Below are 21,947 nucleotides of genomic sequence, written 5' to 3'. Positions count from 1 at the left end.
TAATTAATTATATTTGCTAAAAGCAATACAGAAGATTAGTGTCGGTGTCTTCTAGTCTTTTTCACTTTATAGCATTCTTCTCATTTATTGCTCAGCAAAAGTACATAATTATGTGACTCTCAATAGTTAAAAGCACTTGCTCATTTGTCTGTATGCTGAGTTATTCTATTTATAGCCATTTTGGTGCAATTTACTTGCAATAGGAAATATGCTAGCAATGCATTGAGAAATCAAAATCTGACCTTGACTTGGCTCTTTTTCATTGTGAGTCTGCTGTAAAAGCCAGTGGGAAATCTGTGCACAAACTTTGTATTGTATCATTCCCCAAGGCAAAGGCCAAGAGTGCTCCAGATTGTAACTCTGCAGAATTTAGGACACAGACCAAATATTTCTCAAATTGCAGAATTACAGAATTTGAGTGACCTATCATTTATATTCTCTTTATACCAGTTTATATCACCTGTTTCCAGCAGGCTCAAGCATTTGCCTGTACGACATTTCCCTGACTGGCCTCTGTTACTAAAATATCTTCATTTTCCACCTACAATATAATTTAATTTTCATTCTTGATTGCAAATATTGATTTATATTTTTTCAAATCAAGTCTTAAAAAAAAAAGAAAAATCACTTAACAACTGTCTTAAGAGGAAATATTTAATTTTAAAGCTAATGAAGTGTAGTCCTTTTACTTAATTTATGTACTCATCAATCAGCCATTCTTTGAGTCTCTTTGTTATGTTTCCATGTACCTGTGCATACTGTCTTTCTTTCTCTGTATTTTTTTTTTAATTTCATTCTCACGCATATTCCAAAACAGATTTTACTTCTTACATTTTCCTCACACACCAAGGCAAGAGCCACCACACCTGTGCCATGTCAAATTCTCATAAGAACAGACATGCTTCCAAAAACTCTATTCCTGGAGGTGCCAGCTGAACCTAAATTTGACCCTGGTGTCTTATCAACATCTGATACAACCCTCTTGTCTAGATCCTGCATTACCTTCACAGTCTGCCTCTGATACATGAGCATAATGTCTCTTGTGTGATGTTTCAGCATGAAAGACAACACAGCCTCCCTACTCACTTAGGCCTGAAGAGACTCTGGGAGGTCACCATTCAATTCCCTACTCAAAATAGGGGCAGCTCTGTCTTCAGACCAGGCAGCTGAGGGCCTTGATCTGTCTTGACATCAAAATCGCCAGGTTCAGAGATCTAGAGTTCTCTGAGAAATTTCTTACACTGCATGACTGTTCTCAGAAGGGAAACATTTTTCTTTTTATCCAATCAGACACTGCCCTATTTCAGATTATGATAATTGCATTTCATTATCCCACCATGCAAGTTAATATTGAGATTGACTCCTTTTTCTAGGTAATCACTTCAAAAATATTTTAAGTGAGCACTTAAATGCTCCCTAAGCCTTCTCTTCTCCAGTCTAAACATGCTTCAGTGGGTTATGAAGTGCTCTAGTTGTGGGATTCAACTCACTTTTAAAACTCATCCTCTAAAACTTGGGTATCTCAGATAGGTTTTTTGTCTTCACCTCACCAGTGAAGGAAGAGATATATTCTTGGGGGAATATCCTCTTACAAAATAGGTGTGTAGGAGGTAGGATGAACTTGTCTGCAAATGTTGGAGATTTCCTGCTGATAAGACAAAGAGAGGAATTACTTAGCTAAAAGCAGAGGACCATCCAAAAGGCAGCCTTCAGGAGCAATAAACCTTGCTAGGAGGCACACAGACGCTCCTCTGGTCTTTGACTGCTATGTTTGTGTGGCACTGGCCAAGAAATGGCACCTCTTCATCCTTTGTTTCCTCTCTCTTAGAAGAAGAGAGTGATGACTGATTTCAGTATTTTGCCAAGTGGTTTGATTTTCACATACAAGTTCCATGTGAACGGAAAGGGCGCTGGTCCAGGATGAAGCTGCAGGAGAATGAATTTCTGGGCAGAAATCATAATCCTTTTAAGTGGCACACCCCAGTGGTAGCAAAATGTAACATTCTTCTTTTTTTTTTTTCAATTATTGTTTCTGGTTGGCAAATAGAAGAAACATCCCTAAAAAGGCCAGGCCCCATATGTGGAGATAGACATAGACTTCAGCCTGGGAAATGCCTGGGCACTGGGCAACAGAAGTTTTTCCTTGTTACAAAGGTACCTCCTAATCTTATCTTTGTCATTGCACCTATTACAGTTCAGGACACACCTTCATTTAAATACAAGTTCAAAATCTTTCTGAATCAATCTGATAACTTATTTAAGTGTTGTAAGAAAATGATTCAACACTGCAATTACCTCTTGCCATAATTGATTGTATTTGTTTACATGGTAGGTTATGAACAAAATATTATCTGGAACTGAACTCTACCTTTAAGCACAGTTTAAATTATTGCAGCAATATCCCAAACATAATGTCATAAAGGTACAGCAGGTGGCTACTCAATTACAGTTCATAGTATTCAGCATCCTTTCTAAATAGTGCATTTAGAACCAAATTAGCTGCCTTGAATGAATGATTAATTTAACTGATAGTGACATTACTAGTAAGCATTATGCTGCTTTAGTAAGAAATAACTCACAGCTACATGATGATGTCAATCATTATCTTTGAAATACTATTTTAGAAAAGGGGTGAATGGTCTTTGTTTCTTTCAGGGTGATGCATTCTATTCCAGGAGCTGAGGAGTACTTTTCAGTGCCTAAATTCACCATCTGGCATAGCCCAAAGCCATTGTGCCATCTTGCCATCTTAAAACAACAGTATAATAGACCACTCCAGATTTATAATACTGTCTGTTTAGATGTCATGCAGTAATACCACATTTGATCAAGCCCCTAACTGCATGTAATATTTTAAATTACTGTGTATAAAACTGTTCTAATTTTGAGAAAAAAAAATTTAAAATATGGGAAAAGGAGGAAAGATATAATTCTGAATCTGCTCAGAACAGATCCATGGAAGCATTAAAACCTTTCATCAAGCCTGTGTCCCACACATCTCCCTTTATGCTGTCTAACCAGTTAAAAATGCTAGAATAAATTATTCTAGTAATGATAATAGGATAATAGGATACAGAGTCATTGACATACAGTTTACAAAGAATTTCTGAAACTGATGGAAAAGGTCTTACAGGAATTGGAGAGGTAAGAAACACAGGGAATTCAGTCTCTACTGCAGTGCCTTCAGAATCCTGTTGCAAGAATATAGGGTGGGCTTGAAGATTATAATACCAGAAGCAGGATTGTCATTAGACTAATATTCATACATACTCCTTCTGACAAGGAGTTCTCATAATCTGTGCTCATGTCCTTCCACTCCTGTACCTTGCTGCAGCTTCAGACCTAACTGATGTAAGTAGGTGTCAGTGGGAAGCTGCAAAGGCTTGTGCCTTCCTCAGGACTCAGCTGAAGTGAGGCCCTAGATGGAAAGATTTGTATTTCCCTCAATTTACATAGAAAGTATTCTCTTGTGCTGCTTGTTCAGTGCACAGTAGTGGACTGGAGGCACTGAGCCATGCCTCCAAAAGCACCAAAAGGACAGGTAGTGCATCTGTAGGTGGATGTGCTGCATGCTGGGGGAGTGCTGGAGGCTTGTTTTTAGGTAGAAAAGTACACTTGGAAATGGAAACACCTATACTTTAAATAAATAAATAAATAACTTTTTTTTTTCTTTTTTTTTAAGTGGATTTACAGGGTTAAGGCTTTGTGGCATTTGAAACAACTGAAATATCCTCTTCTGAACAAGTCAGTGTCTTGGGATCCCACAGAGTCAACTAGTGATGTACTCTGGTTCCCACTGGGAAACTTTAGAATTTATCCTCCCATCCAGTGTAAAATTCAAACTGCTAGGCAAGAATGATTGGTTAGTTTATAAACAGAGAGGTTGGAAGTAGGGGTGGGGGAAAGAAAAGAAAGATATATCTTGTTATTGGCATGTAAAACTCAGATTTAGTTTGAAAATCATCTAAATATAACCAAAGCATTGTTCTGTTTCTTAATCATAAGCTTTTTTCAGGGTGGAGCTCTTTCTTTATTCTACTTCTATGGACCCTGTTTCACCAGCATATTTCCTTTTGTTAGACACAGTCTGCTGATCATTCAGATCATGTCCAACTTTTTAGTTTTCTCTGGTTAGCTGAATTAAGGCCCTTCCACAACAGGTATAGCTCCCTCTAATGCTAAATGTTAATCTGCTCTATAAGCACCAGCTTGAAGTATCTGACTTTTTCATTATATCCAGCAGCTCCCACATACACATCAGATCTATATCAAAATTCTAGGACCCCTTGATTAGGGAAATATCAAGATGTCCGGACTAATATTTTAGAGAATTTTATAGTTTAGTTGTGAGTACTTGTGACACCTAGTGGTCCTGGCAGAAAAATACAAATATTCTAGAGGAAGAGGAAGTAGGGGGTGGGTTAGTCAGAGGAGGAAAGGATTCAATATCCTACTGGACGATAGTTACTACAGTAATCTAAGAAAATACATAGCTGAACAAATTCTGTTCCTGAGGATGAGGCATACCTGTCTCAGGCAACCACCCTTTGCAACCCATCGTGTAAACAATGGAAAAATTCAGCTATATCAAACACTTCTGAGGTGGGGTGGCACTAGGTGGTTATAGATATTTAGGTAAGGTGGTCAGGCAATTACCCAAGTCCTTTTCATGAAACAGGAGGTGAGCACAGGAGCTGTGAGTGATGGCATCAACCTGGAATCAAGAAATCACCCGGGGTAGAGCAACACTACCAAAAACCAAGGAAAGTGTTGTACTCAGTTCATTTCTGTCTCTTTACAAAACTATCCTTTAAATGTGACACTTAGCAATGTTCCATCACCTAAGATACTCTGTATATTCTACAGAAAAATGTGGGTGTTTCCCAAGGCATGAACATAGAAGGACTCATATGGACTGTGAAGAAGTCTGTGTCAATAGCTTAACAAAACCCCTTGAATTTATGAACTTTGCAAAAAGACCGGATCAAGAGCACACACCCACCTGATGCACAGAAATGAACTGGGTGTCATGATCAGATGCAGGGACAGCACAGTATAGACTGTGCTGGCTAACTGGGGGCTGGCACCTAGAGAGGCATAACTTGCTTGTTGTTGCAGGGCAAAGCTCTTCATCAGCTATCCAAGCCACTGACCCAGGTAGACAAAATGCCAAGAACCTCCTGTGATGGAGATTCCGAGAAGAAAACTGCTTTTGGTGGTAGAGACAACATCATCCAGTGGCTTTTAGAAGTCTCTAAAAGAAACCAAAGCAATGGAGTCCAATATAAGACAAAACTCCTCAGAGACAGGTATTCAGAGTTAATTAATGACAGTGCCACTGTCTGCTAACACAAAACACCCATCTAAAGATCTTTAATAGGGATAACAAAATGAAAAACAATTGACTTCACAACTGAACAATTTTTGCACAGCTAGACAACAGATGTACTAAAACACACCTTGCAAACATGCAGTTCCAGCCATATACAGTTTGTATGTACTTAGTGTGACTCATGAATTGGAACACGTTGTGTGATTCACGCAACTCCTGTGAGGTTTGTGGGATGAGGGATAGGCTCTGTACCTCCTACTGTGTCATGGCTTCTAGTGCTAGAGTGTACCATGTATGTCCCTGGAAGAAAACAAAGTGTATTCACAGTGAGCTTGGCAGTTTACTCCTCAGACTGCCAGCTGGCATTTCCAGGTCACATCTGCCCTTTATCACTGCCATGGCAGGAGCAAAGCACCTTGGCTTGGTCCTCCAGTTGAGGTTTGGTGAGATGAGTCTGACTCCACAGTGTTATAGCTCCTTTAGCTCCTAATGGATGCTATTGCTGAGTTTGTCTATAAAGGAATAAACCTCAAACCACAGTAACTGCATTATTTAGGGGTCTAGAAGAACTATATGAACAAAAGATCCTACATCAGTCCCCAGGCTGTTCTCAGGCTTTGCAAATGATAATTTTGCATAGACTGCTTAGTTGTAGGTGCCTTTCTAAGAGAACTTTGTTAGTTGGGGTTTTTTTTTTCTGTAAATATTAGGTTCATTAAAATAAATAAGTGAATATATGAATTTATCAAACTTTATGTGCTGCTCAAATTGTGTTCCCAGTGAACTCTATTTCCATCATAAGTATTACAAGCATCAAGAAGTAAATTTTTATAATTTTAAGAGTCAGCTATGTTTCTAAAAATGAGTTATTCATAATTGATTTCTGATATTAGTTTTCAGTTACTAAAGCCTAATCCAATCATACTATAGTAATGCAAGGCTTTCCATTGATATCAAAGGCTGTTGCTTCACAAGATGCTCTCAGTGCCTCTATAATAAATGCATTTAGCTCTTGATTTTAGCAGGAATCCAGCCCAGCAATCCTAGTCAGTAAGATTCATCCTCAAAGCAGAAGTTAACTCTCTAGTAAAATCTATAAAAGAAATTATGGAAGAGTGCAAAGCATCTCCCAAAATTTAAAGACATGAATACAACACGACCAGAGAAATCTCACTGAATAGAGAAAAAACCATTATTTTATCTCTAAGAAAATAGTCAATGACAGTGGAATAAAGACACAGCTGACCAAAAGGATTATCAGCTGAGTGAAAGGGAAATACCAGTAGATGTGTGGACAACCTCTCACACAGACAATGTTTTTAATCACAAGGAGGGATATCTAGCCATATCCAAATAAGTCACTATCTACATGAATTAGAGCTATGGCTGATGACCTGAGTTTTCACAGCTTTATCTGAGTTGTTTTAAATCTAAATGTTTGATACACTTCATTTTCCAAGAATAGGTAATTTTTCAAATTTGTGTTTTTTGTAACAGAAAAATCTCAGGGGAGACCTTTCTTCACAGACTTATTATTTTGGTCATATTATATCAAAGTATATTTAATTTTAATTTTTCCTTTCTTCTTCTCTGCAGACCTAAGACAGTGTCTTAAACATTGATCACAGGGTAAGGATATAATCTAGTAACTTCCCAAAGTAATGCATATATGACAGATAGGACTAACTGGGAGCAGATCTAAAACATGAGGGAAAATCTCAGAACCCTGCTAATTAAGATAATCACAAGGCAGAAATCAAAAATTAAGCCATAAATTTTTGCATTCCAGCTTGAAACTCAAGTTCCAGTTCCATCCGAATATGACAAAATTTGTCCAGGTCTGTGGAGCTTTAGCTGACAAATTAATAAAGGAAACAGATCTTTTCAGATGAAGTTGTTTACTTCATTTAATTATCACAAATTACATTCAGGAATTAGCAACACTTTCACTATTTTAAAAATAAATTCAGCAGAGATTGGCTTTTTGGGTAAACACATACTATCTACTTTCTTAGGTCAGGACTATACTGATTAAATACTGAAGAAAATTCTGCTTGAAACCACTTCAGCACAAGCATAAGAACAAAGAGCATGTGGAAACAATTAAATCTCTGGCTAATACTGCTTAGACATTTACTGCTTTAAAATCTCTCAAGATGGCTGCCATGGGTAACGTTGCATGTAGTTGGAGTGGAAAGTTGTGCACTTAGCTTTTGTCATTCTCTTGGTGCTGAAAAACAGTGAACAAAACAAGCTTAAAAAATAAAAAGGGAGAGACTGGACAACATACATTTATTAATTCTTATTTTTCTTAAAACCTATTCCAGTTTACAACAGCTGGATGTTCAGAAGCAGAGTCTGAGTGACCTGTTAATCTTTTTAAAAAATCAGAAAAAAATAATAATCTTTATTAAGAAAGTGAGCATACAGAAACATAATGCTTAGGCTCAGATAAGCATGAGCTGTGTTGTGCTAAGAATGGGAAAGAGAAGAAAGGATATTAAGACACTGAGGCATCTGTGATGTCTGTTCTATTCAACTGGCTTCCTTTGCTCAGTCACAGTTTCAGAAAAGCAGTAACAGTTAAGCTAGCCCTTTACAGCAGGACCATATTCCATGCAGTGGGCAGTAAGAATACAATTATTCAAACAATACCCTTAGCAGAGAAGTGCACCTTGAATTTTCATTCTGCATCTCACCAACAAAAAAATACAAATGTCATAGAATAGAAATGTCTCATTTTCTGAACTTTATTTATATGCACTCTGGACAAAGCAAGGCGGTTTAGGAGAATGAGATGAGACAATAGAAAGCACTCAGAGCAAATCCCAGTATCAGACACTGCTTTACACAATTTAAGAGATAGTATTAATATTTTGTCTTAATTATACTACGCAATAAAACAGGAATAATTCCTACTGGTATACTCTACTGCTACTTATAGAATTAAATTGCCATTAAAAGGCTTGGCCATAATTTCTAGAGTGAAGAGTCAGTCCGAGTTGCCTTCAGCTCCACTTACCATGTACCCAAGAAGCCTTTATACTCTAGGAGTTCCCAGAAATTCCCTGTCATGGACTCTCTGATCTCAGATCAAAGTTTCCCTTGAGGTCAAACCATGCAGGCTATCTTACTCTGTATGCTTTTGAATTTGCTGATCACCATACAGGACTTTATCACAGGGCCCCAGAAGAGCATGCCGCAGACATTCAAGACACAAAACACAAATGTCCCTGGGCTATGCAGCAGCAATTCACTGCCTTCCCAGCTTCAAAACTGTACTCAGTCCCTCAGTTTTCTGTTGGACACTTGCATTGCACAATGAGCTCATCCTTAGCTAACACCTTTTCTGAAGGTAGACTCAAGGACTTCAAGCAGGAATTCCCAACAGAACAAGATGCTCTGCCTGGGGGAGCAAAAAGTCCAGTCCTAGATAAGTGGTATGCGTGGTCCTCAGACTGGGATATTTGTCTTCTGGTATTTAATTTCAGAGTGCACATCTGTGATTAATGACAAACGTGTTATATTATATAATCCCAATACTATTTGGGATTCAGCAGATTTTTGTAGGACATTACCTGAAACTGGTTCTAGGTTGCATGTGTTGCAGAAACTTTATATTTCTTCTGAAACTACAATGAACTTCACATGTAAGTATCTTCAGCATATAATTAAGACCACCTGGTAGAAGGAATTGATTTTAAAAACATTTTTGCTGGAAAGGAAACCAAATTCACTCTTGGGAGCAGGGTCTCTCATAGTGTTTCCTTTTCCTCTGAAATAATAGTATGAAGTAAAACCATTCTGGGAAGTGTCAACAAAAACTTAATTTGATGTACAAGGGCTAAAAAGCCAAAGCTAAAAGAACCATGGGACAAAAAATGTGTTTACACAGATGCTGGATTTTCTCCAAAACCTAAGAAAATAATGCTAAATCCTCTCAGGGCTGAACAATGGGACTGAAATTAGGCATCAAAGAATAATTAAAATATGTTAACTTGCTCCCACCCACTCTCACACTGGCTTTTTTTTCCCTGGGATCACAAATAATCAACGTACTGCAAAGGTTTCTAATCCATTCATTGTGTCAGCACATAGGCAGGGAAGGAATCACCAACAAAGGTCTGAGTGGAACTGGTCTGCATTACTGCTTTTATTTTTGCTAAACCATTTTATGTAGAATATAAACAATATGGCAGTTCCTTCACAGAAATTAGTTTTAAGCATGAATTTTTGTGTAAAATCTGAAGATATCTGAGCTAGAGACTGATCCTCTGATAAACCAGTTCAGGCGCTGACTGATAAACCGACTGGTTTATCAGAACTGATCACCCCAGCTGACCTGAAATGGGGTTCTGGGCAGAGACCCATGTCTCTCTTAGGACCCTGAGAAATATTTACAGGGCACTTATTTTCAACATCTGACTTTAATAAGAGTTATTTTGAGTGGACTGCTTTATGAAGCAAGAGAATTCATAGGACATAATATTATGTAGAAGTAGATAAAGTGGTTTATACAATACTAGATTTTTAAATCTTAACCTGAAAAAAAAAATAAAAAGAGTGCCTATTCAATGATTAATGTGCTTTTCAGATGTTTGAGTCTCAGTTGATATAGCCCAAGTAGCCAATGGCAGAGCAAAACTGTCTTTCTACACTTGATCTTCAGACCTGAAGAAATAAGCACTTTTGTTTTTGGACAGCTGACAGCTATCAGTTGAACCATATTCTCAGAAAACTGAAATGTTTCCTACCACTGACTTTGTTTTTTAAAAAGCTTTGATCTGGAGGGCATGTGTGAGGTAGGAAGGGGAGAGGAAGAGGAAAAGCCAGCGTTAATTGCAGAGATTGCAGGCAAAGTAGGATAACGATTTTGAAATAAATCATAACATCAAACCATAACAGGAAAATCCTTAATAGTCTGAGCATTATCCAGAGCCAGTACACACTCCACAAAGCACAGTGCCATTTCAATGCCAACACATTTCAGTGTTCCTGGAAAGCTCAAACAAGAGACTTCCCTAATGTGGTGGAATATCAGATCTAAATTACTAAACAACTTCATTTTCTACTCCTTTATCCTACTTCACTTCCAAGAAAACTCCACCTACCCATCCACTCACCAACAAACAAACACATCAACAGCAGCCTCTTCCTTGTAAACAGCAGGACTACACCAATTTGAGGACAGTGAGATTCAAAGATATAAATTGGACACTGCTCGTGACTTTCAATTAATGTGTTTTGGACGTGGAAACTGATTCTCTTTGAGCAAATTCTACTTGTAGCTTCATTTGCTAACCATGATTCTTTCATCCCTCCAAAGTATTTAAAAAACATGCACTACAATTTCACAACAAAACTTGTCTCCTCATTTATTTCTTTAGCATTATAAAGCAGTCCTGGCTAGATAATGCACAACTTCTTCTTTTTCAGTTCTACTCAGAAGTCTTATTTTCTGCCTTCATATGTGATACAGTGAACTGCAGTTATTCAAATGTCAGGACAATTGATTATTTTGCACTGATGAGAATATTGTGCATATAAAGTCATGAAGAGTGAAGCTTTTTTCTAGGATAATAAATAATAGGAGGAAACTGGAAACTAAATATATTTTCAAGTCTTGAGCATTATAGATCTTGGCTTGCAGTACTGTAGAACAATCGTCATTTTTAGTGTATGGTCTAATCTAACACAAACAGGTTGTATATATGGTAGTTCTGGGTCACAGTACACTTACATTGAAATTACTGGCAACTGAGGCTGGAGCTAATATCAAAATAAAGCAAATAAATATGTGAGACTAAGTAGTTCTGGGGGATTAGCTCTAAAGAATTCCAGTTTCCTCTTGATTTGCCTCTTATCATTGGTCAGCTTCTGTGCTTAAGATAACTTCTTATGTCTGCCAAGAGCCCTTGTAATGTTTTACTTCCATTTAATGTCAAAGTGTCACTTCCATGTGCAGTCTTTCCATCATCAAGGTACTTTAATGGTCCATCTCCTCCATCAGGCCACCTATTTTCATGACATTTGTGGAAGAATAGTTATCTTTGGGACCTCTAGCCTCTACTTCACATGTGGCTGAATTTGGAGAGCACAGATACACAGCCTTTATAAGCCTCGTTTCCAAAGGAAATCACTGTAAAAAGACACTCTTCTGCCTTTTGTTTTACAAGAAGTGATCTCATTGTAATCAAAACGGATGTCCTATAAAAGACATTGGATTGTTTTTCCATTTAAATGAAAGATAAACAATTAACACTACCCAGGATCAGGAGTAAACAAAGCAGGGCTAAGTGATAGACCAGTGACCTCATAGAAGGCTTATTGTCCAGTTGAAAGCTGCAACACTGTCTCTTTAGGAAGGGAGGCAGGATTTTCCTATCATGCCTGATGCTGTTTAGTGTATTTCTGATCTGAAATTTACTAGGTCCCTTATCAGATCAGTTTGTTTTCCATATTACTTCAATGGGTAGATTCTTTTAATTCTAATGTCTGTGTAAGACTGCACCCTCTATCTTTAGGGTTCATATTAAAATGAGGAAAAATACTGCTAGAAAATAATGTGAAAAATGACAACCCAAAAAGGAGCCACAGAAAGAAATTGCAAGAAATATTCACCAGGGAGAAATGCTTTTAGATGACAGAGGTAAAGAGGATGACATTGTAAGTAGTCATAAAACTATGAAAAAGATAAATGGTCCAAAATTATGGAAAAAGTCACTTTCCATGGTTAGCAGAAAGAACACAAAATAAGAGATTTTTCTGTGTGAGTAAGCTCAGTAATTTGATACGTGCATGGAGCAGCTAAAACCTCAGAAGTAAAAATTGATTCTGCAATGACGGATGCAGCAAACAGGATGTGTGCAATTACATGATCCCCAAGGCTCCTGAATTCGTGGAAGCCTTCCTGTCACCAAATGGTTTCACTTTTAGGACATGCTTGTCTGGTATCACAGAAATTCACCTAACCTTTTTAGTTTTTGTCTCATCTGACATCTCTTTGGCAGAATAGCATTATAGGCTCTGTTTCCCAAACAGTGTAAAAGCAATACTCAAGACACTGATATTTCTGATTATTTATTATGGCACTTCAAAGCATATAAACTCCATTGCTAGGTGTTTCAAAAAAAAAAAAAGAGGCTTTCAGTTTTAGGCAGTATTTCAGCAGATTTTGGTTAAGAATTTTTAGAACGCTACTAGACATGGAATAAGAGTTTTGCTAGGAAAAGTCTTCTTAAAATAAGGCTTCCTTTCAAAAATGTGTGTATGTGCTTGCTTAGATTTATCGTGTTCATTGGCTTACTGGTATATCTTGAGATTAAGAAAACCGTGGGTATTATATATTGGAAATAGTGTGGGTATTATATATTAAGAAAACTGTGGGCAATAGATATTGAAATTAAGAAAACTGTGGGTTTGAAACACAAAAAACCCCAAACTAACCCTGAAAATCTGTTCCTCTACTTAAACACCAATTTAGGTTCTCGTATTTATACCCACACAATTCTTTTTACTTTGTAATATGGAAGTTAGAAAATACATTCAAAGTTTGGGCTGTGGAGTTGTTTCAATTTCAAATTTTACTATCTTAGAAAGTAGGGATGATTGTCATATATTGGCTTGTTTTGTGCTGAAGGCAGATTGTAGTAGAGCCTAAAACCAAAATGGGTTTTTTTTGAAACCTCACAGCAAAATTCCACTAGTAACAATTTTTCCACTTCATATATTCAACAATTTTATTTAATAGCCTAAGTTCAGAATAGTTACATAATAGTTACATCACGGCCTTTAAAAAGAATTGCACTCAGCTACTCAGTCCATTGAAATACTAGAAAACAGGGAAAAGGAAAATATGGAGTGAAAAGGAGCTTTGTCCACTGAACTGAGTTGTTTGCAGCAAGTTCCTACTGAACCTGAAGATGTCCTCATGCCTTCTGGTAGACTCTAACACACTTGACACCATTCATGTCACACTCCTAGAAGATAAAGAGATGGATTTATTAATTTACATCTCAGTGCAGACCAACAGGGAAAAAAGACGTGTTAGGAGTTACATTTCAGGCTACCAACCAGCAGCACTTGGGGATCAGAAAGTGGGACTGAACTCACCACCACCAATTGTCCATCCACTAGCTTCCTTGTTATTGTGGTCTTCTTGCCATCCCATTCCTGCTCTTGAATCAATGACCCATCATCGTTTAAGCTGACAAGGGTCTGAAAGAAGAACCTGACCATCAGTATTTTCCCCATGACATTTGGGCAGCACTGAGGCTTTTCAATATCTTATTCCAAATGAAAGATTCCCACCCCAGCTCACTCAATAATAATTTTATCATTGACAACTACAATGTCAGAAATTATCTTAAACATTTTATCAATCCTCTTCTTACAGTAACTAACTCACTGTTCATTCACTCACTGCTCTGACACATTTCTGCATCAGCCAAACCTTTGACAGCATCCACAATTTCAGTTAACAGGAGCAGAAGATGTTCTCTGTTCATCTCTTTGTTACACGGGCTTTGAGCTTTTGTGTAGAATTTATCTGATCTTGCAGTAATAAGATGAACTGAAAGTGTGTGGCTGGAGGGAGGGGGGTGATAAACAGAGAGCACTCACAGGAGGAAATAGGGAGGAAATCCTTTGCATTTTGCTCCTTTGGGATAAATATTCTCCCTTTTAGGTGCAAGGAGAAACTCTCTGCCTTCTAAAACTGGAGTTTAGTGCCTGTAATTCACATGGTTACCTTGCTGTCTATGATCCCACCGCACACTGAATCAGCTCTCTTGTTATGCAAATACGAGACAGAGCAGAAAGGTTAACCCTAGGGCTGAATTGCCTCTGATTAAACATCAATGGCATTTTTTTCCACAGGCTTCAAATGAAGTGGCATTTGGCTTTAACAGGGATTTAGAGGTCTGTTAGTTTTATTAAAAAAATGCTTCTGCTACAAAATGAAAACAGCAAAATACACAAGACTATTGATTTCAGCATTCTCCCTCTTTGGAATTTGCTTAATCCATGTTAAAAAAATATTTCAATAAGACTTACAGAGACAACTGCTCATTGAATAAAGCACTGTTAGCGTGGATGTCAAAATTGATTTTAAAATAGCATCTCCCTTTGTAAAACACCCAAATAAATGCCTTTTTTCAACAGAAAGTCTAGTATACTGACCTGAGTTTTCCTGCCATCTAATGTATTTTCCTCAAATTTCTCACCAAGCTTGAAGCTGAACTGTGAAGTTTTGAAGGTGCTTTCTGTTTTGATGGTGATTGTGTCCCCATCCTTAATAATGTACACATCTGGTTTGGCCATGCTTCCCATTTTTCTCATAGCCATACCCACACCTGCAAGGCAAGAGGCACAGAGTGCCACAAAGTCAGTTAAACCCTGAGGCTTAGGGCCACACAAGAATTCAAATACCTAATTCCCATTTAATTAGGCACTTAAGTACACTTGAGAATCAAAGCTCAAGAGCCACAAAGAAAGAGGATGTTTTAAATTTTCCACAGATGAGGAAGAAAAAAAGCTTATTTGCAGAGTTACTCTTTTGTTTCCTCAGAGAGCTAAAGTTAAATTTATTTTGCCCTCTAGAGGATTTCCAGATATCCCAGAACTCAGCACTGATTTTTTTTTCAAACAGAAATAAATAGCAAAAAAGGAAAACAAATACAAAAGCTTAAACTAAAATAAAATTATTCTCTTTAAATTCTGAACACTTAAAAAATTCTACAAATTATTTTTATTGGCAGATGAATCCACTTTATTTAAACTTACTCAATAAATACCCTTCCATTAATTTGTACACCATTGCAAACAAGACATTTTAAAATAAATTTCATATTTTACATCCTGTTTACAAAGTATGGACTTGTGAATTAGAAAATCGTTATCATAAAAAAATGTGCTTACACACATATGCAAAAGACAGAGAAATGGAGAAATGAGAAATTTGCAAAAGGCTGAAAATTCATGATCTGGAGACAGCAGCCCTCAAAACCCTTCAGAATCACCCTGCTTCAGCCCCTGCATGCACTGTTTGGGGGATTAGCTTGAATCTTTTTGATCTGAAGGATGAAAATACAAATAAGAGGGCAGCGAGCAACAAACATGCATCCATCAAACTGGTGAGTGCATATCTAAACCATGAATTGATATGCAACCAAATGGGGCAGAAAGTACCACCAAGTCAGCGAGTGCCTGGGTTCTGCAAGGGGAGTAGTTAAAAAATGTTGTCAAATATCAGCACAGCATTCCCCTGGTATGTGGAGGTAAGGGTTGATCCTTGAGAGGGAAATACAGTACTTCCAGACACTGCTTCTCCAGACTCAAATGAGATTCCAGGATTGAGCCTTAAGCTTGAGTTCACAGAGAAAAAACAGTTATCCTCAGTCCAGCTTTTCTGATCAGAACTGGAAATTACTGCCACAGTAACCTCCACACACATTCTGTTGCTGTAGTCCAGGCCAGAGTAATCAGGCTAATTTGATCAGCTAGAGCTTGGGATCCAGCTAAACAGAGATGAGCTTCATGTCTTCCATATGGCAAGAAGTGAAATTCCAACTTCTTTGTCCTCAAATGTTCTTTTACACCAAATGAGCAGAATCTGCGTGGTCTCATTCATGGTGCATCAATAGGATCAAAGGCAGAGAGTTTCACAAATAGCCAGCAAGGGTAAAATCCAGTAAATGACTGGCTCCTAAAATGTGATTTGGTATAAATTTAATTGCCTAAAATGTAAATGGAAAATGGAAAAGTGACTGGTTTATGATTTCAATCTAAAACCAAACAACAGTCTGGTGCTGCCTACACATGGGAGGTGCTCTGCAATTGCAGTACCTAATTTCTACTTTGAAGTTGCAACTTGGCACATGCCTAGGTCTGGCCATTGGACATCAAGGCACCAAGGCATCCTAATCCACGGCTCAACAGAGCTGAGCTTAAAATTCTTGAATTTCCTCCAAAGTTTTCCAAAGAGTTCAGTCCAAATGGCTTTCTCATATCATACCTATCACATACTGACAGGCCTCACAAAATGTAATTACAGCCACCACTGTCTGCAGAGCATAAATGCAGTGATGTTTTTTGAATTTTACATGAAGAACACAAGATTTAAATTCCTTCCTCTCCTCCCTCTAAGGATAAGGTTACATCTTCTACTTCTTGAGAAAATATCATAGCTTTCATCTGTGAATAAATTGCAGAAAATAATAGCTCCTGGGCCATATAGATACTGCCAGGTACCTATCACCTGTCAGCCAGGATGCTCGCAGGAAAGTGATAAATCAGAGCTTGCAGATGAGGCTCCTGGCCTGTTAGGTGCGTTCTTCATCCGGTAACTTCGTGTTACAAAATGTAGGGCAACCTGGACGCAGGGATAACAAGCCATACCACCCCCCCCGAAATAAAGGTGTGACTACCCACAGAAGAAAGCAGGCAAACAGCCTCCGGCAGGGCAGCCGGTTACCCAGAGGCAGCTGATCCAGTTTGGTTTTCTCGGGAGGAGACACCCAAGGTGACTCCACGGGGAGGCAGCCCCGGCTCAGCAGGTCTGTGTGCGGCCGCCCCAGGCGGGGTGACCCAGCCCGGCCCCGGCACGGCGCTGCCGTGCGGCAGCCGCCACCCTTCGGGCCGGGGCAGCGCCGAGCCCCCCGCAGCCCCCGCCCGGGCAGCCCCGGGCATTACCCGTGAGGGAGGGGCGCACCGGCCTAATCGCAGCCGGGCTGCCGGCACCAGCTGGTAATCCCGGCTGCTGCGGAGGGAGGCGGCGGCGCGGAGGGCGCAGCGCTGTGCGGCGGGAAGGTGCCTGCTGGTGCCGGCACCTGCCTCACAGCAATTACGATGCAAAAAGGGTCGCTGACATCTTTAGGACGCGGGGCCAGAGGCGACAGCTCTCCCGCCAGGAAAGGTCGGCTGCCGGCCAGCGCTCCGTTCCCGGAGCCGAGAGGGCGCGGAGCCCCCGGCGCTGCATCCCGGAGAATCCCGGCATCACCCCCGCAGCCGCCGCCCATCCGCGGCTCTCGGCCGGGCTGCATCCCGCCTTCGGGCCCGGCTCCGGGACCACGTTCTCCGCGGACCTTGGACAGAGCCTCGCCGGCCGGCAGCGACGGCACATCCCCGGGGCGGCATCCCGACATCCATCCCTCCCTCTCGGGGGCGGGGAGCCGCCGGCTTCTTACCCAGCTCCTTCATGTACTCCTCGAAGCCCTCGCTGGACATGAGGCACCATTTACCCAAAAACGCGTCGATGGCCATGGCGGCGGCACTGAAGCTGATGGTGTCCCTGTAGAAACGTGGAGGCAGAAGGACGGGCTGCAGCGCGGCCGCGGCCGCCTTTATAGCAGGGCCGGCAACATGTGCTGCCGGAAGAGCCAATGGGGCTCCCGCCGCGCCCCGGCCCCTTCCCCGCCGAGCCCCCGCCCGGCGAGTCCCGCCCGCGGCGGCGGCAAGAGCGGGCACGCCGCGGCACTGCCCGCCCTCCGCCCGCACACACACGGACGGACACACAGACTGACACACTCAGACACATCACACACAGACAGGCAGACACACTCAAACACAGACAGGCAGACACACTCAAACACAGACATACACACAGACAGACACATGCACACACAGACAGACACACACACATGCAGATACACACGCAGACAGACATATGCACACACAGACAGACACACACAGGCAGACACTGACACACACGCAGAGACACATGCACACACAGACAGACACACACACGCAGATACACTCATACACTCACACTCACACATGCACACATAGACACACTTACACTCTTACACACACAGACTCGCAACCGCTCTTTGCACCCTAGCACGGGAACAGCCAGGAGCAGTGGGACACTGCCAGAGCTGTCCCACTGAGGGATGCTGTGGCCTCAACATTCCTTCGAACACAAACTCCATCCAGCGTGCTCAAAGAGTCTAGCGTGCTAGGTGCCAGTACCCATGCACTCCTAGCTGGACTCTAAATGCTAAATTATACTGTTTATTATATGTCATGGTTTTTTTAAGGCTAATTTGAAAAAACATCATATGGCACAGAGACAGAGCAATAAGGCATCAGCATCCCAAAGCAGTTTATGGGGTTTGATTGCCACCCTTCCCAACAGCTCCCCAATTCCCACTGGTACATCACATATTATTGAACTACAGCAATCCATAATTACTGTGACCTGGGAACAGACCTTCTATGTACACACAGTGGTCAGTTTAGCAAACAAAATCAATCAAAATCCAGAATTAATGTGGGTCCTTGCAGTACTCAGGAAAAATCAAAGCCTGAATGCAACCTCATGCCTTAGCATTGGAAAAATGGAGATATGATCTTGTTTTTAGTCCATCTTGAACTGCAATCCCTACTTCTTAAAGGAAAATGCTGCAGCTGCCACAACTGTACAGTGGCAGTGAGGTGGCATCATAAAATATACTGTCTCAACAGGCCCTGTGAGGTTTTGACCAGTCTTTTGTCAAGTGAGTGATTTACTGTCATATTCTGTGAGGAAGCTGCTATTTTTAAGTAACAAAAAAAAAAAAAAAAAAAAAAAAAAAAAAAAAAAAAAAAAAAAAAATCATGATTCCAGTGTACCCTCAAAATTTGTTTCCAGCATCAGGGTTATGCCAATCTCTGCCTCTTTTGGCCTTGTATTGCACTGGATGAAAACCACAGCTACTTTCTTCTGTCTGGAAAAAAGAGAAATGTGAAGATACATCTGGTATTTCAAAGTTTTATTATGGAATAACAGTTACTACACTTCTCTGCTAGTACTTTCATGAAGGAGTTTGAGATGAAGGTATCAAAACCAGAGAAGACAGCAAGGCAGGTTCTGTGCTGGTTCCAGCATTTCACAATATGAGAAAGTGCCATAAAGCCAAATGTTTTGGAGCAAGGAGGATTTTTTTCCTTTATGCTTTGCTGTGATACAACTTCCCACAACAGCTAGAAGTTTCAAGACTTTGTAGAAAGTCAGATTTGTCATAAACAAAATAAACAGATAATGTTTGAACTGATATTTTTTTTAATTCCTCTAACTATCCTTCCCTGCAGAGCTGTTTTCAATTACTTTCTGCTTCTTTTCCAATATGCTTGCTTTTAATATGCAAACAACATTATAGCGTCTGCTCATAAGACAGCAAGTCACATTGCTTCTTTTTTGTGTTATTAAGTAGGTATATTGGAACACAAGACTTTCAAAATTCTTCCACTTCTTTTTTTTAATTTAATTTTGTGTGTCTTTTGTAAGAGATTTCAGAGTAAATGTTAAATTAGAGTGATGTTTACTGACTAATTAATGATAGTTGAATCAACATGCTGTCCATGCTGCAGTTCTCTGTTTGCTTACAGAAAGGATAAATGAAACACCATTAGATTAGGGATCAAACAGAATCATCCTTCAGGAATTAGGAAGTCTTCAGTCTTGTAAAGCAGGGACAATTTCTAGAAATAGAAATCTTGGCTTTACTCCACATACACCAGCAAATAAATTTGGATCCACATTTCTGCAGTGCTGCCTGCAGATGGCTTACGATATGCAAATGGTAGTCAGGTATAAGTGCTGATAATGCAGCAGAAGATGTAAAATCCACTATTTCCATCTAGTGGTGAGACGGCATTCCTGGATCTGAAGTACCTGAAGATCCAGTTACCCATCTGTGCTCAACATTGCTACAGTTTTCAATCCTCCCACAAGTCATTTGGTCTGATTTATTCTCCTCACAAATTTTTCAGGTCTAGGAATGTAAGTTCATATAAGGCACAAGAGAAGGCATATAAGTTCATATAAGGCACTTATCTCTCTTTTCTAAAATAAAGATTGTTAGTATACAGTGAAAAAATCTCACTCAATTCTTACAAAGTTCTAATGTTTTGCAAATTAATCAATCCAGTGATATGGATTACTGGCTGTGATATCATCAATGCCACATCTCAAAACTTCTTTGAAACAGAACAGTGCTGAAACTGTCCGTGTAGCAAATAAAGTAACTATAGGGGCCAGAGATGTATTCTTCTGTGTAAGGTACAAGTGGCCTGAGCTACAAAATATACATTGCTTCTTATCTCAACAGTACATTATATATTTGCCAAATATGGTTCCTACTTTGGGAGGCAAACTAAAATGTTCAGATATTCAGAGGTGCTTGAGCCACAGGAATTCATCCCTGTAAATCTCAATTCCTGCCTGATTTGAGGCTGACATCATAATCAGACCTTTTGTGTTTGAGTAGTCTCCTCTTTAGATATATGAAAAGAGGAGCAGGAAATACATATTACCTATGGACAGCGTTGAATCCCTATGCCACATATTATTGTTTCAGTGAAGACAGAATAAATTCTCCAAAGTTTTGCTCATTCCCACAATGAACTATATATTGTCCAAGAAAAGGAGAATCAAATTTACAATGAGAAGTGTAAATTTTTCTGAGGAAATGAGCTGCACACCAAGCACGTAGACACATTTAGGAGCAACCACCACCTTGGCAGCTTGAGCCTAACCAGGGTGAATGTTTTCCTGAGGTAGTCAAACCCTTGCACCTTGTAGGAGGGGAGGATATTACAGTTCTTCATTACCAAGTGCAAGGCAATGTGCACAGAGACCTTCATTCTACTCCTTCGGGCAGGTGTGCGTCGTGCAGTGATGCTTCATCTGACCAGCAGCGTTTGAGGTTTCTCTTCACGTAGCCATAGATTCAACTCCTGCATGCAAGCTAAGCCATATTTTGTGTTTTGGAGTCACAATACCTGCTGCTTGGGCAGGGCAGAGCACCATCTCCTCATCTGCAACATATCAGTAATCAGGTTCCATAGGAGGTGTAACTTTTTCCCTAGACCTTTACTCATTAAACTGCCCATATGTTTAACTTGGAGGGAACCCAATCTGACAGAGCTATGCTCTACTGTGTAAGGGAGGATCTTGCTCTCCTTCTAGTATACAGACATATTGTGTATATAGACCACCTTTTCTAAGTGATAGTCTTTTAGATAAGACAACCTCTTGAGAAAGCCTTAAAAAATTGTCAGGAAAACTGGATATCACTTCAAAATTTTACTCTTTGGCCTATCCCTAGCTGTGGAAAAAAAGTTAAAGCAGTCTATGAATAATAGCTACTCACCCCAAGGCATGGATGGGCAAAATTGCATAGGTAGCACAGTTTTGTTTCTGTTTCCTTGTTGTACAAGTGTGGTTTTCCCTTCCCAGCCATGTCATCACTGGGCAGGCATGATGAAACACATGCTACAGTTGTCTAGCTGGCCTAAGGAAGCTTTGCCACTCAAGAGATGTTTGCTTGGGCAATACTAGACCAGGGATTATGAAGCAACAACGCATGAACCTGCAAGTTTTCCTTTGTATGTCAATATGCACAAAATCTCCCGGTGTATCAGCATTTCATTACCTCTGAGCTAGAAGAGCTGGGCATAGCTGAGTTTTATCAATGAACTTCGTGCAATACATCTGGTTTTGAGTCAAAACAAAGCCATATTGCTCTCCAGCACGGAGCATGGGTCCAAAGAATCTTTCCTGTGGATCTGGAGCCTGCTGCATCTGCCCTGGCTAGCCAGCTGTCAGGGTGGACAGGCTCACGTGTGCCGGTGC

At 40.0% G+C, this 21,947-nt stretch overlaps 1 protein-coding gene across 1 annotated transcript; it reads right to left on the bottom strand.

Annotated features, from left to right (window-relative positions):
- Positions 1-12,399: 12,399 nt before the first annotated feature.
- Positions 12,400-17,721, bottom strand: LOC128798447 (fatty acid-binding protein 5). Its single transcript, XM_053961965.1, has 4 exons — positions 17,518-17,721; positions 14,513-14,685; positions 13,445-13,549; positions 12,400-13,311 (listed from the first exon to the last, which is right to left on the bottom strand). Exons 1-4 carry the CDS (start codon positions 17,591-17,593, stop codon positions 13,261-13,263), a joined length of 405 nt encoding a protein of 134 aa, XP_053817940.1. The 5' UTR covers positions 17,594-17,721; the 3' UTR covers positions 12,400-13,260.
- Between the last annotated feature and the right edge of the window lie 4,226 nt (positions 17,722-21,947).

Source organism: Vidua chalybeata, chromosome 1 (assembly GCF_026979565.1).
Source record: "Vidua chalybeata isolate OUT-0048 chromosome 1, bVidCha1 merged haplotype, whole genome shotgun sequence".
In the NCBI taxonomy this organism is placed as follows: Eukaryota; Metazoa; Chordata; class Aves; order Passeriformes; family Viduidae; genus Vidua; species Vidua chalybeata.
This window is presented reverse-complemented; position numbering and strand designations above follow the sequence as displayed.